This window comes from Pan paniscus, chromosome 18 (assembly GCF_029289425.2).
Source record: "Pan paniscus chromosome 18, NHGRI_mPanPan1-v2.0_pri, whole genome shotgun sequence".
NCBI classification, from domain to species: domain Eukaryota; kingdom Metazoa; phylum Chordata; class Mammalia; order Primates; family Hominidae; genus Pan; species Pan paniscus.
The window spans coordinates 24,552,111-24,570,961 of record NC_073267.2 but is presented as its reverse complement, the minus strand read 5'-3'; the positions used below and the strand labels follow the sequence as shown (position 1 = coordinate 24,570,961).

Sequence of the window (18,851 nt, the reverse complement as noted above, 5' to 3'; positions counted from 1 at the left end):
AAATGAGGTCATTTGGGTGAGCCATAATCCAATATGACTGGTGTCCTTATAAGAAGAGAGATTGGGGCACAGACACAGAGGGAAGACTATGTGAAGACACGGGGATGAGAAGGTGGCCATCTACAAGCTAGGGAGAGAGGTCTCAGAAGAAATCAACCCTGCCAACACCTTAATCTCAGATTTTCAGCCTCCTAAATTGTGAAAAAATAAATGTCTGTTGTTTAAGCCACCCGATCTGTGATTTTTGGTTATGGGAGGCTGCATTAGTCAGGGTTTTTGAGAGGGACAGAACTAATAGGATAGATGTGTATATGAAAGGGATTTTATTAAGAATTCACACATACGATCACAAGGTGAAGTCCCACAATAGGACATCTGCAAGCTGAGGAGCCAGGAAGCCGGTCCAAGTCCCAAAACCTCAAAAATTGGGAAGCTGATAGTGCAGCCTTCGGTCTGTGGCCTAAGGCCCAAGAGCCCCTGGCAAACCACTGGCATAAGTCCAAGAGTCCAAAAGCCGAAAAACTTGGAGTCTGATGTTCAAGGGCAGGAAGCATCCAGCACTGGAGAAAGATGAAGGCCGGAAGACTCAGCAAGTCAAGTCCATCCACGTTCTGCGTACTGCTTTTATTCTAACCACACTGGCAGCTGACTAGATGGTGCCCACCCAGATTGAGGGTGGGTCTGCCTCTCCCAGTCCACTGAATCAAATATTAATCTCTTTTGGCAACACCCTCACAGACACACCCAGGAACAATACTTTGCATCCTTCAATCCAATCAAGTTGACACTTGGTATTAACCATCACACAGCCCCAACTAACATAGTCGGGAATTGGAGGCATCAGATGCAGCAAAAGCTGGGTAAGCTTAAGCATGGGGCTTAACATAGGGACCCTAGTTGAAAGTCTGTATGTTTAGACCCTTAGGGAACCTCACTTATCACACACATCCAGGCAATTACACTTCTAGCCCCAGCCCTCCAGCATGAAGTGCAGTCAACAAAGACATTAAATTAGAGAGGCTCCAAATTCAGAGAAGCAAGGCTCCAAGTTCAGCAAGCAAGTCCTTTACCTAGCAAAGGGCTGGAAAGAAAAATAATTCTGAAAACTGGGGAACCAATAGAAGATTGCAACCTAAAGATTAAGACATCAGCCCCTACCTAATCTATTTCTGCCTTTTGGTCCCAGACTGGTGTAGGCGACAGCAGGAAATTGGGCATTCTTTTCAGGAGAAATAGACAAGGCTCTGAAAAGGTCTGCATGCGGTGACATTTGAGGATCTGACAAAATGGCTGGCTTCCTTCTGAACATCTTACATTTGGTCCTCTGAGTTGAAAAGCCCCACCTCACGAGCACAACCTTTTAGTATTTCACTGTTAAAGATAATAGCCCACAGCCGGGCACAGCCTCCCGAGTAGCCGGGATTACAAGTACCTGCCACCGCACCGGGCTAATTTTTGTATTTTTAGTAAAGATGGGTTTTCACCATATTGGCCAGGCTGGTCTTGAACTCCTGACCTCGTGATCTGTCTGTGTTGGCCTCCCAAAGTGCTGGGATTACAGGCGTGATTTATTTTTATTTCTTGTTCTGTCTGCAGGCTGGAGTGCAGTGCGATCATAGCTCACTGAAGCCTCAAATTCTTGGGCTCAAGAAGTCTTTCTGCCTCAGCCTCCCACGTAGTTGGGACTATAGTTTTTTTTTTTTTTCTTTTTTAATTAGCTGCCACACCTGACTAATTTTTTCAAATCTCTTTTTATTGTTTTGTTTTGTTTTGTTTTGTTTTTGCCTGCCAGGCACGGTGGCTCATGCCTGTAATCCCAGCACCTTGGGAAGCGGAGGTGGGAGGATCACTTGAGCTCAGGAGTTCGAGACCAGCCTGGCACCATGGCAAAATCCTGTCTCTACAAAAGAATACAAAAAATTAGCAGGGTGTGGTGACATGCACCTATAGTTCCAGCTACTCAGGAAGCTTAGGTGGGAGGATTGCTTGAGCCTGGGAGGTAGAGGCTGCAGTGAGCCGTGATTGTGCCACTGCACTCCAGCCTGGGTGAAAGAGCAAGACCCTGTCTCAAAAAAAAAAAAATTTAGAAATGGGGGTTTTACCATGTTGCCCAGGGTGGTCTCAAACTCCTGGAACGAGGTCTTACATTTTCTGATCCTTTGCCTGTCTCCTCCACCTCATCTTTGGCCATTTCCTGCTTTGCTCAGTTCATGGCAGCCACTCTGATCTGCTTGTTCTTCTTGGAACAGGCCAGACTTATTTCCAACTTGGGCCTTTTGCAGTTCCTCTTTCCTCTGTCTGGATGGTCCCCAGATTTCCACAGGTGCTTGTTGCCACACCTCATTCAGTTCCCTGCTCAAATATTCTTCCTCAGAGAGGCTATCTTCAACATTCTACATAACATACTCTCTGCCCACCACTTCCTGTCTGTTTTCTTGGTTTTGTTTTTCTTCCAAGCAATTAACAGTAGCTGAAATTTTATTACACACAGTATTTGTGTGTTTGCTTATTTTCTGTTGTCTTCCCCTAGCATGGAAAATACTTTGTATTTTCACTGTGACACACCCAAAATCTATTTTTTTTTTTTTTTGAGGTAGGATCTTGCTCTGTCGCCTAGGCTGGAGTGCAGCTGCGCAATCACAGCTCACTGCAACCTGTAACTCCCAGCCTCAGGTGGATCCTCCCGCCTCCGCCTCCCAAAGTGCTGGGATTACAAGCCTGAGCCATTGCATCCAGCCTGTCCCCAGCTTTGTCTCCCACTATGGAAGCTGGAGGAAGGTGATGGTTCCTTCCCTACTTTCCAGCTGCTAGTGACCAGACCTAGGACCTAGCCCAACCAAATGGATGCTTCCATTTTGAGCTCAGAATGCTGAAGGTACTATATTGGTCCATTTTGCATTGTTATAAAGGAATACCCAAAACTGGGTAATTTACAAAGAAAAGAGTTTCTTTTGGCTCATGGTTCTGCAGGCTGTACAAGAAGCACCATGCCAGTCTGATGCTTCCACTTATGGCAGAAGGTGAAAGGGACTCAGCTGTGTCACATGGCAAGAAAGGGAGCAAGAAGGAAGGGAGGAGGTGCCAGGCTCTTTTTAACAATTGGATCTCCTGTGAACCAACAGAGTGAGAACTCACTCATTACTTCGAGGACTACACCAAGCCATTCATGAGGGATCTGCTCCCGTGACTCAAACACCTCCCACTAGGACGCGCCTTCAACATCAGGGACCCTTTCCTCCCCTCTCCTCTCCCTCCTCCCCTTTTTTTCCTTTCCTGGATCTCTTTTCTTTTCTTTTTTCTTTTCTTTTCCCTTCCCTTCCCTTTCCTTCCCTTCCCTTCCCTTCCCTTCTCTTCTCTTCTCTTTTCCCTCCCTTCCCCTCCCCTCCCCTTCCCTTCCATTCCCTTCCATTCCCTTCCTTTCCCTTCCTGTCTTCCCTTCCCTTCTCGACTCTTCTATTCTCTTCTTTTTTGAGACAGGGTCTTGCTCTTGTCACCCAGGCTGGAGTGCAGCAGCATGATCACGGTTCACTGCAGCCTTGACTACCTGAGCTCAGGTGATTCTCCCACCTCAGCCTCCCAAGTAGCTGTGCCTACAGGTGTGCACCACCATGTCTGGCTATTTTTAAAATTTTTTTGTACAGGTGGGATCCCTCTATGTTGCCCAGGCTGGTCTTAAATCTCTGGGCTCAAGCAATCTTCCCGCCTTTGGCCTCCAAAGTGTTGGGATTACAGGTGTCTGCCACTGCACCCAGCCAGGGATCACATTTCAACATAAGATTTGGAGGGGAAAAATATCTAAACTATATCAGATAGGAAAGCAAAAGTTCAGAGACATTTGGAAGTTATTCAAGGTTACATAGTGGCTACAGCAGAACTAAGAGGCAAGTGGTGCGGCTACCACTGTCTGAAGGTGGTGCCAGCTTCACCGATGGTGCCAACAGTGACGTCTTAAGCAGCATTTTCTGGAGCAGAGTCCTGGCTATGTACTGTCTTCCTTGGTTTCCTAAGTCTGATTCTGAAGCTTTTCTAGCAGTTATGTAAGCTGTTGATATCCTTCTAAAGATCTCCTTTTCTGCTTAAGTTAGCAAAAGTCATTTATGTTGTTTGCAACTAAGAACTTACGATGGGTATACAGGTCAAAGGAGAAAAATGCAAAGGTTCATCTCTGTTGATGCCCAGAAGGCATTTGATAAAATTCAAGACCAATTCCTGATAATAACCCTTCCTGAAGTAGGAATACATGGATACCACTTTAACGCAATAAATAATATATATCTCAAACCAAAAGCAAGCATGCTTAATGGTAAAGCACTGGATGAAATGCTATTAAAGGCAGAAACAACGCAGGCTTTCCTACTCTCCTTACTGTTACAGACAAAATTCTGGAAGGGCAATTAGACAAGAGAAAAAAAAGATGAGGTACAACTATTATAAACAAAGTGGCGAGGTTTTTATCTCGTGTGTTGATATAAATTCCTGAAAAACCCAACAGGATCAACTGAAAATTATGAGAAAGAACTAAAGTACATCAAGGTGGCTGGTTACAAAAATATTTCTTTTTCCTGTAGACAAACAACAGAAAATATAATGACATAAAATATCCCATTCATAATAGCAACCAATAGGAATAAACTTATTAGTATTATGCAAGACCTATGGGAGGAAACTATAGTACTGGGAGGGGCGTTAAAAGCCCTTGCATAATTTTTTGAAGACAGACTTTATTCTCAGATAAGAAGATAAATATTGTGTTGATGCCAGTTTTCCCTAACTTAATCTATATAAATTAACCCCCCTAAAGGATTAAATTCATTTGAGAGAATAAGCAAACAGACAGATAATAAAATACTAGGAGATAATGCTCTATCAAACATTTCAGCATATTCTAAACCTATGCTATCCTGGAATACAGAGGCTTATCAATGAGATAGAACAGAAATTTTAAAAATCTTAAATATACGGGGCATTTAATAGGTGATAAAAACAGCATTTTAAAGTAGTGGGAAAATTACATTTAAAAATGGTGCTGAGACAATTGACTAGCCATGTAGCATGCAGAAAAGGCAAGATCCCTATCTCGTTTCTCATGCAAAAATAAATTCCAGATGGAGAGCATAATAATAAGAAAAAAACCCAGAACTGCACTAAATTAAAATACAGATGAATATTCTTATGATCTTGGAGTGGGGGAAGGCTAAGTATGTCAAAAATATTGTAAATCTTTATGAAAAAGACTAATCTGTTTCACTATATAAAATAATTTAGGCTGGGCTTAGTGTCTTACACCTGTAATCCTAGCACTTTGGGAGGCTGAGGCAGGTGGATGGCTTGGGTGGGTGGATGGCTTGACCCTAGGAGTTTGCGACCAGCCTAGATAACGTCATGAAACCCTGTCTCTGCTAAAAATACAAAAAGTCAGCTGGGCGCGGTGGCATGCACCTGTAATCCCAGCTACTGAGGAGGCTGAGGTGGGAGGATCGCTTGAGCCCGGGAAGTCAAGGCTGCAGTGAGCCATGATCACACCATTGCACTCCAGTCTGGATGACAGAGTGAGACCCTGTCTCAAAAATAATAATAAAATAAAAATAATAATTTAAGTTCTGTATATGATATGAAAACACTGTAAACATGGTTGAAAGGGAAGTAGGGAATGGTATAGATTGAAAAATAATATAATTTATATAGAAAATAATTTTATGGACCAGGTGTAGTGGCTCATGCCTGTAATCCCAGCACTTTGGGAGGCCAAGGCAGACGGATCATTTGAGGTCAGAAGCTCGAGACCAGCCTGGCCAACATGGGAAACCCTGTCTCTATTAAAAATACAAAAATTTGGCTGGGCGCAGTGGCTCACGACTGTAATCCAGCACTTTGGGAGGCCGAGGCAGGCGGATCACGAGGTTAAGAGATCGAGACTATCCTGGCCAACATGGTGAAAGCCCGTCTCTACTAAAAATACAAAAATTAGCTGGGTGTGGTGGTGCGTGCCTGTAGTCCCAGCTACTTGGGAGGCTGAGGCAGGAGAGTCGCTTGAACCCGGGAGGCAGAGGTTGCAGTGAGCTGAGATTGTGCCACTGCACTCCAGCCTGGCGACAGAGCAAGACTCTGTCTCAAAATAATAATAATAATAATAATAATAATGATAGTACAAAATTAGCCAGGCGTGGTGGTACATGCCTGTAATCCCAGCTACTTGGGAGGCTGAGGCACGAGAATGGCCTGAATCCAAGAGGCAGAGGTTGCAGTGAGCTGAGATCGTGTCACTACACTCTAGCCTGGGCGATGGAGTGAGACTCCATCTCAAAAACAAAACAAACAAACAAAAAACTTCTATGAGATAATATCTATAAAGGAATACACCGAAAAGAATAATGGGCAAATGGTGTGTGCAGGTGAATCACACCAGTAAAAATAAAATCGCTAATTAAAAGGTATTCCTAGTTGTTTTCTTGATTGCAAACAGCAGAAACTGACACTGGTTTGTTTCCCCAATAAAGGAATTTACAGAAAACCTATCAGGTTAGCTCACAGAAAGAACAGAGCCGGAGAAACAGGCTTGGGCAGAAACCCAGGGAGACAGACACCAGTAAGAACTTGCCACTAGAGTAGCAGCTGGACACTTGCTGCTACCACCCCCACACTGTACACCACCATACTGCCACACTGCTGAATATATAGCTGCTAGATTCATTAATTCACTGCATTATCTCCAACCAACCGTGTATCAATACTTCTAGAGCCAAAGTCTAGGTAGGAACATATAGTTGGTCTTGCTCTGTCACCCAGGCTGGAGGGCAGCGGCACAATCATAGCTCATTGCAGCCTCCACCTCCTAGGCTCAAGTAATCCTTCCGCCTCAGCCTCCTGAGTAGCTGGGACTACAGAAGTGCACCACCACACCAGGCTTATTTATTTATTTTTTTTAGAGACGGGATCTCGTGATGTTGCCTAGCCTGGTCTCAAACTCTTCCCGTCTCTGTCTGCCTGTGCTGAGATTACAGGCATGAGCCACTGCACCCGGCGGTGGTCTTTTTTAGGTCATATTCCTGGGCTCTAGCTTCCAGGGGTAGGAAGGGGAATACCTGCTCCCCGCCACCCTACCCAGTTTTCATAGTGGGATCTTGAGTTGTCCTGCCTAATTTGGTATCCCTTGCAGACAGGAAGTTGGTTGAGATGTTGGATAGCAGAGAGACTGGCACATGATGTTCAACCTTACTCATACAAACAAAAAGTGCATTAATATGCCATCTTTTGTTCATCAAACTTGTCAATGTGAAAAAGACTGGAAAACTCAACAGTATGTTGGAATTGGGAAATGTGCGTTTCCCATTCGTTGCTGGCAGGATAAAACCTTTCTGGGGGTCAGCTTGACAATAGGTGTCATATATGGAATATGCATATCCTTTGATCCAAGGTTTCAGCCTAAGGAGATAGCTACATGATGGACAAGGTATAGGTCATGATAATATTCACTGCACTGTTGTTTCTAATTTACGTTTCCCGAGCTTAGGGGTAAGGGGTGGTACAGAGAGGGACAATGAAAGATTCACTACAGAATGTTCAAGGTGAGTCTTTAAGAATGATCATCTGAACATTCTAATGAGGAATTTTTTCAAGCCTGTGTCAAACTTTGAGGCTCAGTGGAGACCTATAAGACCTATAAGCTTAGTGAGAGGGGCCCAGACTGGGAAGGCAGTTCTTAGGTATCCCAACAAGAAGTTCAGATATTGTTTAGAGGCCGGGCGCGGTGCCTCATGCCTGTAATCCCAGCACTTCGGGAGGCTGAGGCAGGTGGATCACTTGAGGTCAGGAGTTCGAGACCAGCCTGGCCAACATGGTGAAACCCCGTCTCTACTAAAAATACAAAAATTAGGGCAACACGCTCGGGTCCCCTTCCACGCTGTGGAAGCTTTGTTCTTTCGCTCTTCACAATAAATCTTGCTGCTGCTCACAAAACAAAACAAAACAAAAAACAAAAATTAGCCAGGTGTGCTGGCAAGTGCCTGTAATCCCAGCTATTCAGGAGGCTGAGGCAGGAGAATTGCTTGAACCCAGGAGATGGGGGTTGCAGTGAGCCGAGATCCTGCCACTGCACTCCAGCCTGGTTGTTAGAGTGAGACTCCATCACACACACACACACACACACACACACACACACACACACACACACACACGACATTGTTTAGGTATAAAGTTGCCAAATAATCAACCTGTTATATGATGGCTACCTTACTGGGTACCCGATAATGAGTAAGATGGGTCTTTACTGGGTTGAAGCCCACATATTAGCGAAGGTGATGATTGTAAACTGAATTGCAATATGGTCAAGTCAGTGTCATGAATGAGAGGTGCCAAGAGGGCCTGTGGAAGGGACATCTCCTGGATGGGGTGATATCTAAGGTGAGACTTTAAGGATGAAGGGAAGTTAGCTAAGTAGAAAGGTTCTAAGTTAGCTAAGGAAAGGTTCAAGGGAGAGGAAACGGCTCCAGCAAAGGCCCTCGAGTCTAGATCAAACTGCCCAGAAGTTGAGGGCCACTGCATTCACATTTTAGTGTGAATAATCAGATGGCTTTCTTCCTGGTGTCCAGATAAGAATTTTGACTAAGAGGAGAGTGGAGGCGATTAGGGACAGTGCAGAGCACCCTGGAGATGTCATCATAGAGCCCTACTTACAATGGGGAGGGAGGTCAAAGGTAAAAACCATTTACTTTGAAACGTGGTGTAAGGTGGCCTTCATGTTTTAAAAAGGAGGAAGGGCTCTCCCTTCCCTGATTTCTCTCTTCTGCCTCAGGACTCAGACTAGCCCTTTTAGCAGAGGGGAGCCTATAGAGAGGAGGTCATATACTAGTTGATTTTGGACTAAAGGCATCCCAAAGATGTACTATTTTTTGCTCCCTGCACTATTTTTTTTTAATGGAACCAACGTTTAAAAATAGGATTTCTGCCTTCTCTTAAAACATCAGATGATCTGGTAACGCTGAGCTCCTGTTCTCACATGGGAACAACTGGCTGGAGCTGAGTGGCAGCCACCTCTTTAGAAAGATGTTAATTTGAAGTTTGCTATAGTCCCCATCATTCCTTATATTTCCCCCCAACACTGAGACCCAAGTCACTTGAAAGTCAATATGATGATTCAAACACCAGGATTCTTCACTCATTTGTGGGTTTGTGACCTGTGATATTTGTGGATTCGTGACCTTTGGTTTAGAGGTCAAGTATAGGGGTTGTGAATAAAACTTGGGTTTGAATCAGATAAGAACTGTACCAATCTCAAAGACGGTGAATTAAAGATTAAAGAAAATATTGCATGCTTGGCATAATGTGTGGAACACAACAGCTATTGTAAACACCCAATAGGAATGTAAGCTGCAAAAGGGCAGGTAGAAACCGTGCTAATTTAATCCGCTGGGGATATGACATTTGATTCTAATTTAATAGATTTAATTCTTTGCAATATCCCCAGTAACTGCTGAATGAATGAGTGAGTGAATGAATGAATGGAATGATGAATGATGGGAGAGCCCGGCGGAGTTTTAAAGGCTGGAATGAAAAGGAAAGTAGTTATGATAACAGCGTTTCGCTGGGACTCCAAGGTGCAGCCAGGAAGAAAAGCCCGCCGGGACGTGCCAGGGTCTGTGACTGCGCTCCGCTGGCACCCAGAGGGTAGGTATCTGCAACGTCCCTTGGGAGCCAGACAGGGCTGACTTGCCCAGGACCTGTCAGGGCCATGTCCACCAGCTCTTGCACGGTCTGGTAACTGACAGCATCCTGATTCCTGCACGTTCCCGCCTCTGCCATCTGACCAGCAAAGACAGAGACCCACCCCGGGGATCCGCCATCCAACGGGAGCCCAGCCTTTTCCTCCAAGCCGGGACGGCGCCCACACTAGACATGGCCTCCCTCGGGCTTCACGCAGCAGGACCGCGCCCGCAGCCTCCAGGCATCGCGTCCGGCTGGAGAGGCAGCTACCGTCCCACAGTGAACATGGCGGCCGAGGCGGCTTCAGCGCCGGGCGGGCGGCGCCGGGAGGCGCGTCACGTGAGCGGCCCAGCTGGGCGGACCGCGCGCGCGCCCGCTGGTTCCGCCGGCCGCCGCTCGCTCGCTGGCTCGGCTGCGCTTTGAGGTGTGTGGGGCGTCGAGCCCCCGGGCCCGGTGAGGCGCGGCGCTGCGGGATGCGGCGGCGGCCGTGGCGGGGCCGCGGGCCGGGCGGGCGGGCGCGGTGATGAGTGTCTGCGGCCGCCGCCATGTCCAAGGTAACGGCGCCTGGGTCCGGGCCGCCGGCGGCGGCGAGCGGGAAGGAGAAGCGCTCCTTCAGCAAGCGGCTGTTTCGGAGCGGCCGCGCTGGCGGCGGCGGCGCGGGGGGCCCCGGGGCGTCCGGGCCGGCCGCGCCCTCCTCGCCGTCCTCGCCCTCCTCGCCCTCCTCTGCACGCTCGGTGGGCAGCTTCATGAGCCGCGTTCTCAAGACGCTGTCCACGCTCTCGCACCTTAGCTCTGAGGGCGCCGCCCCAGACCGCGGCGGCCTCCGCAGCTGCTTCCCGCCCGGGCCGGCCGCCGCGCCCACGCCGCCGCCGTGCCCGCCGCCGCCCGCCTCTCCCGCGCCGCCCGCTTGCGCCGCCGAGCCGGTGCCCGGCGTGGCGGGGCTCCGCAACCACGGCAACACGTGCTTCATGAACGCCACGCTGCAGTGCCTCAGCAACACCGAGCTCTTCGCCGAGTACCTGGCGCTGGGCCAGTACCGGGCAGGGCGGCCCGAGCCCTCGCCTGACCCGGAGCAGCCTGCGGGCCGCGGCGCGCAGGGCCAGGGCGAGGTGACTGAGCAGCTGGCGCACCTGGTGCGGGCCCTCTGGACCCTGGAGTACACCCCGCAGCACAGCCGCGACTTCAAGGTGAGCCCGCGCGCCGCCGCGCCCCCACTGCACCCCGAGCCCCTGGGGCACCTGCCCGCCCAGGTCTTCCTTCCCTCGGTTCCTCTTGGCCCGGCAGGCTTCTGCATTGGTTGCTCCGAGTAGTCTGGGCAATCGACCAGTGATTTTAAGGAGATTCATTCATTCATTCATTGATTTATTCACTCACTCACTCACTCACTCACTCACTCACTCAAACATGTATTTATTGAGAACTTACTACATACGTGCCCATACTCTGTGATAATAGGCAATGGGAGTGACGTTGCAATGAACAAGACTGTCCGCCTTCATGGAACTTGCATTTTTGTGGGGTGGGAGTGTTGAGCATGGGTTCAAATCCTGGTTCTGCCACTTACTAGCAATGTGACCTCGGGTAAGTTAAGCAGCCTCTCTGTGCTTACAGTTTTTCTTCATCTGGGACCTACTTTATAAGGTGGTTGTGAGCTGCAAACAAGTTGATATATTAAATCGAACACTGTGGAATTACCCATATTTAACCGTTTTTTATTTACAGATTGGCACTTTTATAGGGTTCAACCTGATAAGTAAAATACTTCAATATCATGTGTATTTGCTGCTATTATTTTTGTTATTAAAGACTTGAAGAAGTTAACGAGATAATATCAGATAGTGGTTTGAAGAAAGAAAAACCTGCTGCTGTGATTGATGTGCTGACAGGCTACTTTTTATTTTTATTTTATTTTTAGAGACGGGGTCTTGCTCTGTTGCCCAGGCTGGAGTGCAGTGCTCACATAGCCTCAAACTCCTGGGCTCAAGCAATCCTCCCGCCTCACCTTCTAGAGTATTTAATAGCTGGGACTACAGACACACACCACCATACCTACCTATTTTTTATTTTTAAAACACTTTTGTAGAGACGGAGGTTTTGCTGTGTTGCCCAGACTGGTCTTGAACTCATGTCCTCAAGCCACCCTCCCCGCTTTGGCCTCCCAAAGTGCTGGGATTACAGGGGTGAGCTGTACATCCCTGGGGGTATGTATGGCCCTTGGCCAAGCCCTCCTTTGCTGTTTGCTGGTGGGGCAGCAAGTGTAGTGAGAGGGTGAGATTTGAGAGCCGAGTGGTGGGCTGGGACCGGATGGTATGGGACCATTTAGGATGCACTAAGAAATTGGGCGGTTACTCTAAGCAGAAGGGGAACATGATGTGAGATTGTGTAAGGGATACTTTTAGGTGGGACATGAATATGGGATTAAACAGCATGGAATCGGGCGGGGCGCAATGGCTCATGCCTGTAATCCTAGCACTTTGGGAGGCCAAGGCGGGTGGATCACCTGAGGTCCGGGGTTCGAGACCAGCCTGACCAACATGGAGAAACCCCATCTCTACTAAAAATACAAAATTAGACGGGCGTGGTGGTTCATGCCTGTTATCCTGGCTACTCAGGAGGCTGAGGCAGGAGAATTGCTTGAACCTGGGAGGCGGAGGTTGCAGTGAGCCGAGATCGTGCCATTGCACTCCAGCCTGGGCAACAGGAAACTCTATCTCTAAAAACAAAACAAAACAAAAACAGCGTGAAGCCACACAGGGAGAAGGTTAATTCCTTTTTTTTTGTTTTCCTATCCTAATCTTGCCCAGGACGAAGTCTCAGCTTGATGTTAGCCTGTTTTTAATACCTCTTGTTCACCCCCCACCCATTTTTTTTTTTTTTAAACAGAGAGAACAAGCTTCAAGTCTAGAAGCGTTGGCAGGTAACAGTAGCTAGAATTTAATAAGGTTATGTTTTTATTGGGTTTCCATTTGTCTTCAATTCATGGCAAAAGGTACTGGTTTCCCATTGGTGCTATAAAGCTTCTTTATAACAACATTTAAGTAAAAGGAGATGATTTTGTTAAAATATGAAAAGGTCATCTAGCTGAGGATCTGCACTTGTTAAGGTCCTGCTTTCTTGCTGACGAACTACATGGCCAGTGTGCATCTCTCCCCGTTTAATACTTTTTACTTATAGTTTATGCTGCTCAATGTTGTTTTTCTTGGAAAAAAATCGTTGCTGTTTGATCTTGGCAATTTGAATGGAAGTACTTGACTGAGATAGGGACTGGAAAAAAAGATCTGTGTCAGAGATCTCAAAATTATTATTATTATTATTATTTTTGAGATGGAGTCTCACTCTTGTCGCCCAGGCTGGAGGGCAGTGGCCTGATCTCGGCCCACTGCAACCTCTGCCTCCTGTGTTCAATTAAGCAATTCTCCTGTCTCAGCCTCCCAAGTAGCTGGGACTACAGGCGCCCACTACATGCCCAGTTAATTTTTGATCCACCTGCCTCGGCCTCCCCAAGTGCTGAGATTACAGGCGTGAGCCACCGTGCCCAGCTGAGATCTCAAAATTAGAAAGGGAGAATGATCAGGAGAACTGACTACTGTAGGTCCACCCCCCACCCCCCACCCCACCCTGCCCCTTTTTGCTTACAATTGCCTGTAAGTGGCCACAGCATTTGTAAACTTTTCGAGGTCAGAGCCTAGTATTTAAGTTTGGTTTTCTCCTCTTTTCCAAAATGTGAAAACAGTTTCTACAGCATCTTTGTATGTGAACATTTCCATTGCTTTTTATGAGTTTGTGTTCACTTTTTTATCCATTAAGCTGTGAACAGAAATGGGTCAATAATTCTAAGAAGTACAGAGACTGATTTATAGGCATGCTTTGGCAGACATGAACAGATTCTTAGAGGCCTGGCTTTTTAAAAGTAATCTCCTGAACCTTTAGTAGGTTTCACTCTACATTCATTCATTCACCTCCCATTTATTGAAGGCTTACTTAATCAGTTAGGAATGCCTTCAGCCCAAGAAAGGAAAATCCCTAATGATAGTGCCTTAAGCAATAAAAACGTTGCAATTGGCAATTGGCACACACAGTAATTCCGGAGGTGGATGGTTCTATGGTTCAGTGGCTCGTTGGGCCCAACAAGGATCCAGACCATTTCTGTATTTCCACCTGTTGTCTTTTTAGCTATCATTGGCTTTTTGTTCTTATGTTTGTCACCTCATGGTTGTCCAATGATGGCAGCCACAGCACCCGGCATTCTACCCAGGACAGCAGGAAGTCATTAGGGAAATAAAAATTTTTCCAGAAGCCCCCTCAGCAGGCTTCTGCTGATATTTCATTGGCTATAACCATGTCAGTTGGCTGTCACGGAGGCTGGAGGGTGGGTATTTGGGTTTTCCTGTCTTCATAGAGGAGATGAGTAAAGGAGGGGTTTACCTCCCAGGGAGCTATGAAGAGCTGAGTCGAGTAGGATCTAGGAAGTTCCCTGAGACAGCGCTTCTCACGCGTCAGTGTGCACATAATTCACCTGGGGATCTTGCTACAAAGGAAATTGAGATTCGGTAGAGCTGGAGTGGTGCACAAGATTCTGCGTTTCTAACAAGCTCCCTGGTGATGCCAGTGCTTTTGGCTCAAGGACCATCCTGTGTATAGCAGGCATCAAGGAACAAGGAAAGCATTACCAAAAAGGTGGCTCCTGAGCAGTGTTCTGAAAGATGAATAGAAATTTGCGGGGCAAGGAAGTGGTGGAGTCACATGAAAGGGCGTGTGGTTTTGGGGAATAGACATTTAGTGGCTGGCTGCACCATAGAGAGCAGTGGGGGTGCAGGAAGCCTGGGAGAAGAGTGTTGGAAATGCACTGTGAAGGGCTTCGTGAGCTATGCTGGTTTGGATTTCATCCTCTGCAAGTTGAAAATCCAGAGGTGATTTTTAAGCAAGGAAGTGATATAATTAGATTCTTTTCCCCTTTTTATTCCCCCGGTTAGGTAACTCTGGCAAATTGATTACTTTTTTAAAAAAGGTTTTATTTTAGCTAAATTTGATGGGTATTATTTTGAATATAAAGAAAGTTGAATGCTAAGGCAGGACGCAGTGGCTCATGTCTGTAATCCCGGCACTTTGGGAGGCCAAGGTGGGTGGATCACTTGAGACCAATAGTTCCAGACCAGCCTGGACAACATGGTGAAACCCCATCTCTACTAAAAAAATACAAAAAGTAGCCGAGCGTGGTGGCACACACCTGTAATCCCAGCTACTCGGGAGGCTGAGGCACGAGAATCTCTTGAACCCAGGAGGTGGAGGTTGCAGTGAGCAGAGATCATGTCACTGCGCTCCAGCCTGGGTGACAGAGTGAGACTCTGCCTCAAAAAAAGGAAAAAAAAAAAAAAAGAAAGTTAAACACCAGAAGATGGACCTGAGGCATACCTCACTGTGCTTCGCCTGCTTGGGGTGGACATCGTTATTTCATTCAGATATTCTTCACTTTCACATCGCTCACATTCAGCCTTAGAATCCTGCTCAGTTCTAGAAGGGCTCCAGGCAGCCACCACCACCTAGTTGAAGTTGGCAGAGGAGATAAAACCAATTTGCCATCTTGAGATAGTTTACCTTGAGGTTAGAAAAGCACTTACTACGTCTTTGTGCTTTTATTATCTTAAAACTTTAAGTTACTAATGCTTTTCTTTGTAAGTTTTTCAATTAGAGTTCTTTCTTCCTTTTTAACCACATTGATTTGAGTTTTAGGAGCTTGCCAAGTAGATGGTTTTTGGTTTTGGATGGGCTAGATGGTTGTTAAAGTTGGGTTTTCATTTCCCAGGATGAAATGAGTTGACTAGCTCAACCTTGATATGCTGTAAAAAATGTCTCTAGCCATTACCTTTATCCTTTCTCTTTTTACACAGATTTTTTGTTTGTTTGTTTGTTTTCTACTCTTAGAGCACTGGTTTTCAACACGGGCACTTTTGCCTGTCCTCACCCCACCCTGCTCCCACCCCCTGGGACATTTGTCGATGTCTGGAACCCTACTTGGTTGTCACAGCTGGGATCAGGGTGCTACTGGCATGTGGTGGTAGATTCCAGGGATGCTGCTAAATGTCACACAATGTGCAGGACAGCCCCCCTTAATAAAGGATTTTCACCCCAAAGTGTCAATAGTGCTGAGGCTGAGAAACTGTTTGGAGGAAAGTTTGGAGATTCAGCGCAAGTTTCCTTTTACTTCCCCAGCCTTTAAAATGGTTACCTTGTTATCTCTCGCTCTCTCTCGCGCGCTCTCTCTCTCTCTCTCTCTCTCTGTCCCCGCCAACCTCTCCCTCTCTCTTTCTCCTTCTCTGTCTCTGAGTGTGTATATGTGTTTGCAGCAGCACTAGGGTAAAACGGGCTTCACTGGCAGTACCCTTGCATCACTTTCCTAGTAAAATAGTGAGAGTAAATAAATCACTTTGAATACATAATATGCCATTTTAAAGGGAATCAGCTTATTGCTTTCATAGGAGCATGGGTGCCCCAGATTCTTACAAATGCTTTCTGAGTTTTAGAGCTCAGAGCCGTTTTGCAACAAGTAAAAAGATGGGTGGTCATCTTTCAAGCAAGAAAGATAAATTTTATGGCAGCAGTTTTTAAATTGTGCTGGCAAAGAACAGCTAGCACAGAGTGATCTATTGATAAAAGAATTGTGGGGACTCCTTCCAGATTTGCAGTAACAAATGGTAATTGATGAATAGAATTCCCTCTCCCATTTTTTTTTCCTTGAACTTTGGTGCCTTGTGGTGCTTATTTATTAGTGAGAATTCTCAAGTCACAAAAGGAATAAACTTGTATAAGAGACTAGTGGTGAACAACCTGGCAATCAGCGGCTCACACTTGTTGAGTTTCCCAGCCTGCTTTTCCATGCACTCATGCTGGGGGTTCTGGTGCTATGCTGCAAACCCATGGTACACAGTTTTTTTCTGGTTTGTGTCAAGCTCTTTAGTATACTGATATTTCAGTGTTTTCCACAAAGCACACTGACTTCAGGGTGTCCCTTGGAAAAAATGAAATTGTGTAGGTCACATTTAGCTTTGTGACAGAGTATAAAATAAAAAGTACATCCCTTCCTGGTCAGTTCTCTGGTCCATCAAATGCCATCACTTGAGTTTTAGCAAAGCTCCACATCTCTGAGGGAGAAAGTTGATAGAATCATGAAGTTTTAGACTTGGAAGCAGACTTGGATGTGGTGTGAGTAGTCCCTAGCCTTTCAGGATGAGGGAACTGAGTTCACCCACTAGCTAGAGGTTGAGGGAGCAGAACCAGAATTCTGACTTCCACTGACTGTGAACTCTGTGTACCCCTGCACTGCTGGTGCACAAACTGGGTCCTGGGCCTGGGTGGCCTTATCAGTACAAGCAATGAAACGACAGGTCTCAACATAACACATACATGGGCAGAGGGGACGTGCTGAAACGTGTAACATTTTTTCCTCTGAGACTGTGCTGCTGAATTGGAGTGAAAATAAGGTCATCTGCAGCTAGCTTCACGTTTGTGCCATTGCTCCTCAGGCTTAGGTGTTTTTGGAAGTCTTTCTTAAAACACATTCCTTTCAGACTGTTTCAACACGTATATCAACACATGTGGATCTCTCTCCATTAAGCTTTGAGCAGATGTTTGCCACATCTTACCAAGTTTGGTAAATGTGAAGTGTAAGAATTACAATAAATTTTCCATGAGGACTAATTGAGGAATAAAAATACATGGGATAATTATGAACTCCATATTTTGGACCTGAATCACATTTGCTGCACAGTTATTGTTAGTTTAGGTAAGGGGCTGGGAATACAGGATTAAGTACAAAGGTTATAGGACTAGGTTCATGCCGTCAAAGAACTTAGCTGCTTATAGAGAAGCTGTTTTAAGTTGTACTGATGAGGAAAGTTCACTGGGAGCTCAGAGAGAGATGAGATCATTGTGTACGAAAGTGTAAGTAGAAAGATTTCATTTATTCATCCTTTTATTTGTTGTCAGCAATTAAGCATCTACAAATTTGATTTTCTAACTCCATGCCACATATTGTACAAGTCATTTGTATATAGTGGAAAACAAAGTGATATGATAATGGTAAAAAAATTGTAAAAGGCCATGTGGTCCCTTCCTTTACGGAACTTTTATTGCCACAGAGGAGGCAGATATTATTCAATAAACACTGGTAAATATGAAATTAAAAATTACAGTAGGCCAGACATGGTGGCATGTGCCTGTAATCCCAGCACTTTGGGAGGCCGTGGTAGGCAGATAGCTTGAGCTCAGGAGTTCAAGACCAGCCTGGGCAACAGGCGAAACCCTGTCTCTCCAAAAAGTACAAAAATTAGCCGGGCGTGGTGGCACACACCTGTGGTTCCAGCTACTTCGGAGGCTGAGGTGGGAAGATCACCTGAGCCAAGAGGTCAAGGTGTGGTGAGCGGAGATTGTGCCACTGCCCTCTGGCCTGGGCTACAGAGTGAGACCCTGTGTCCAAAAAAAAAAAAAAAATTATTGTATAAGTGCTAAAGAGAAATAGATAGGTGTATGAGAGGGAATAATGGGTGTGACCAGGCAGGAAGAATAAAATGCAGAAGGCGCTATAGTTGGAAAGAGCTGAGGGTACACTTGAAAGTCTGACAGATCTTGTTTGCAGCTAGAGAGCCTGGAGGAGAGCGGGATGGAGGAGGAGGAGAGGCAGGGGCCAGGTAGGCAGAGGCCGAGTCTGCCTTGTGTAGCTATAGTGCCTTACAGACTAAGGTAAGGGGTTTAGATTTTATTCCAAGAGTCATGGGGGCTGTTACAGGCTTTAAACCAGAGTCCTGGTATGATCTTGTGAAAATGTGAAGTGGTCATTCTGGGCACTGAATAGTGAGTAGAATGGAGGCAGAGACCAGTCAGGAGGCTTTTGTGATGGACTGGGTAAAAGGGATGGTGGAGGGAGGTGGAGAAGTGGATGGATTTAAGATGTGTCTGGAGGTAGACTCTTGACAGAACTTGCTAATGGATTGATTTGTGGCAAGACACTGGAGCAGAGAACGTTGAGGAGAGCATCCAGAATAACTCCCACCTGTTTTCCTGAGCAACTGGGTGATTGCTGGGGTTGTATACCTATTTGAGGAGAAGCAGTTTTGGGGGAGTCAGAAATTCAGGTTCAGATATGTTAAATAGTACAC

The 18,851-nt window shown here is 46.2% G+C and overlaps 1 protein-coding gene across 2 annotated transcripts in view; it reads left to right on the top strand.

Annotated features, from left to right (window-relative positions):
- The first annotated feature begins 10,062 nt into the window (after positions 1-10,062).
- Positions 10,063-18,851, top strand: part of USP31 (ubiquitin specific peptidase 31) — an 88,257-nt gene continuing 79,468 nt past the window's right edge. Inside the window, exon 1 of one of the 2 annotated variants that reach the window (XM_034939863.4) lies at positions 10,063-10,886. In XM_034939863.4, the coding sequence (XP_034795754.2) occupies positions 10,245-10,886 (642 nt within the window). In that variant the 5' untranslated portion in view covers positions 10,063-10,244. The remainder of the gene's footprint in view (positions 10,887-18,851) is intronic. The other variant, XM_034939864.3, reaches the window with a different exon arrangement.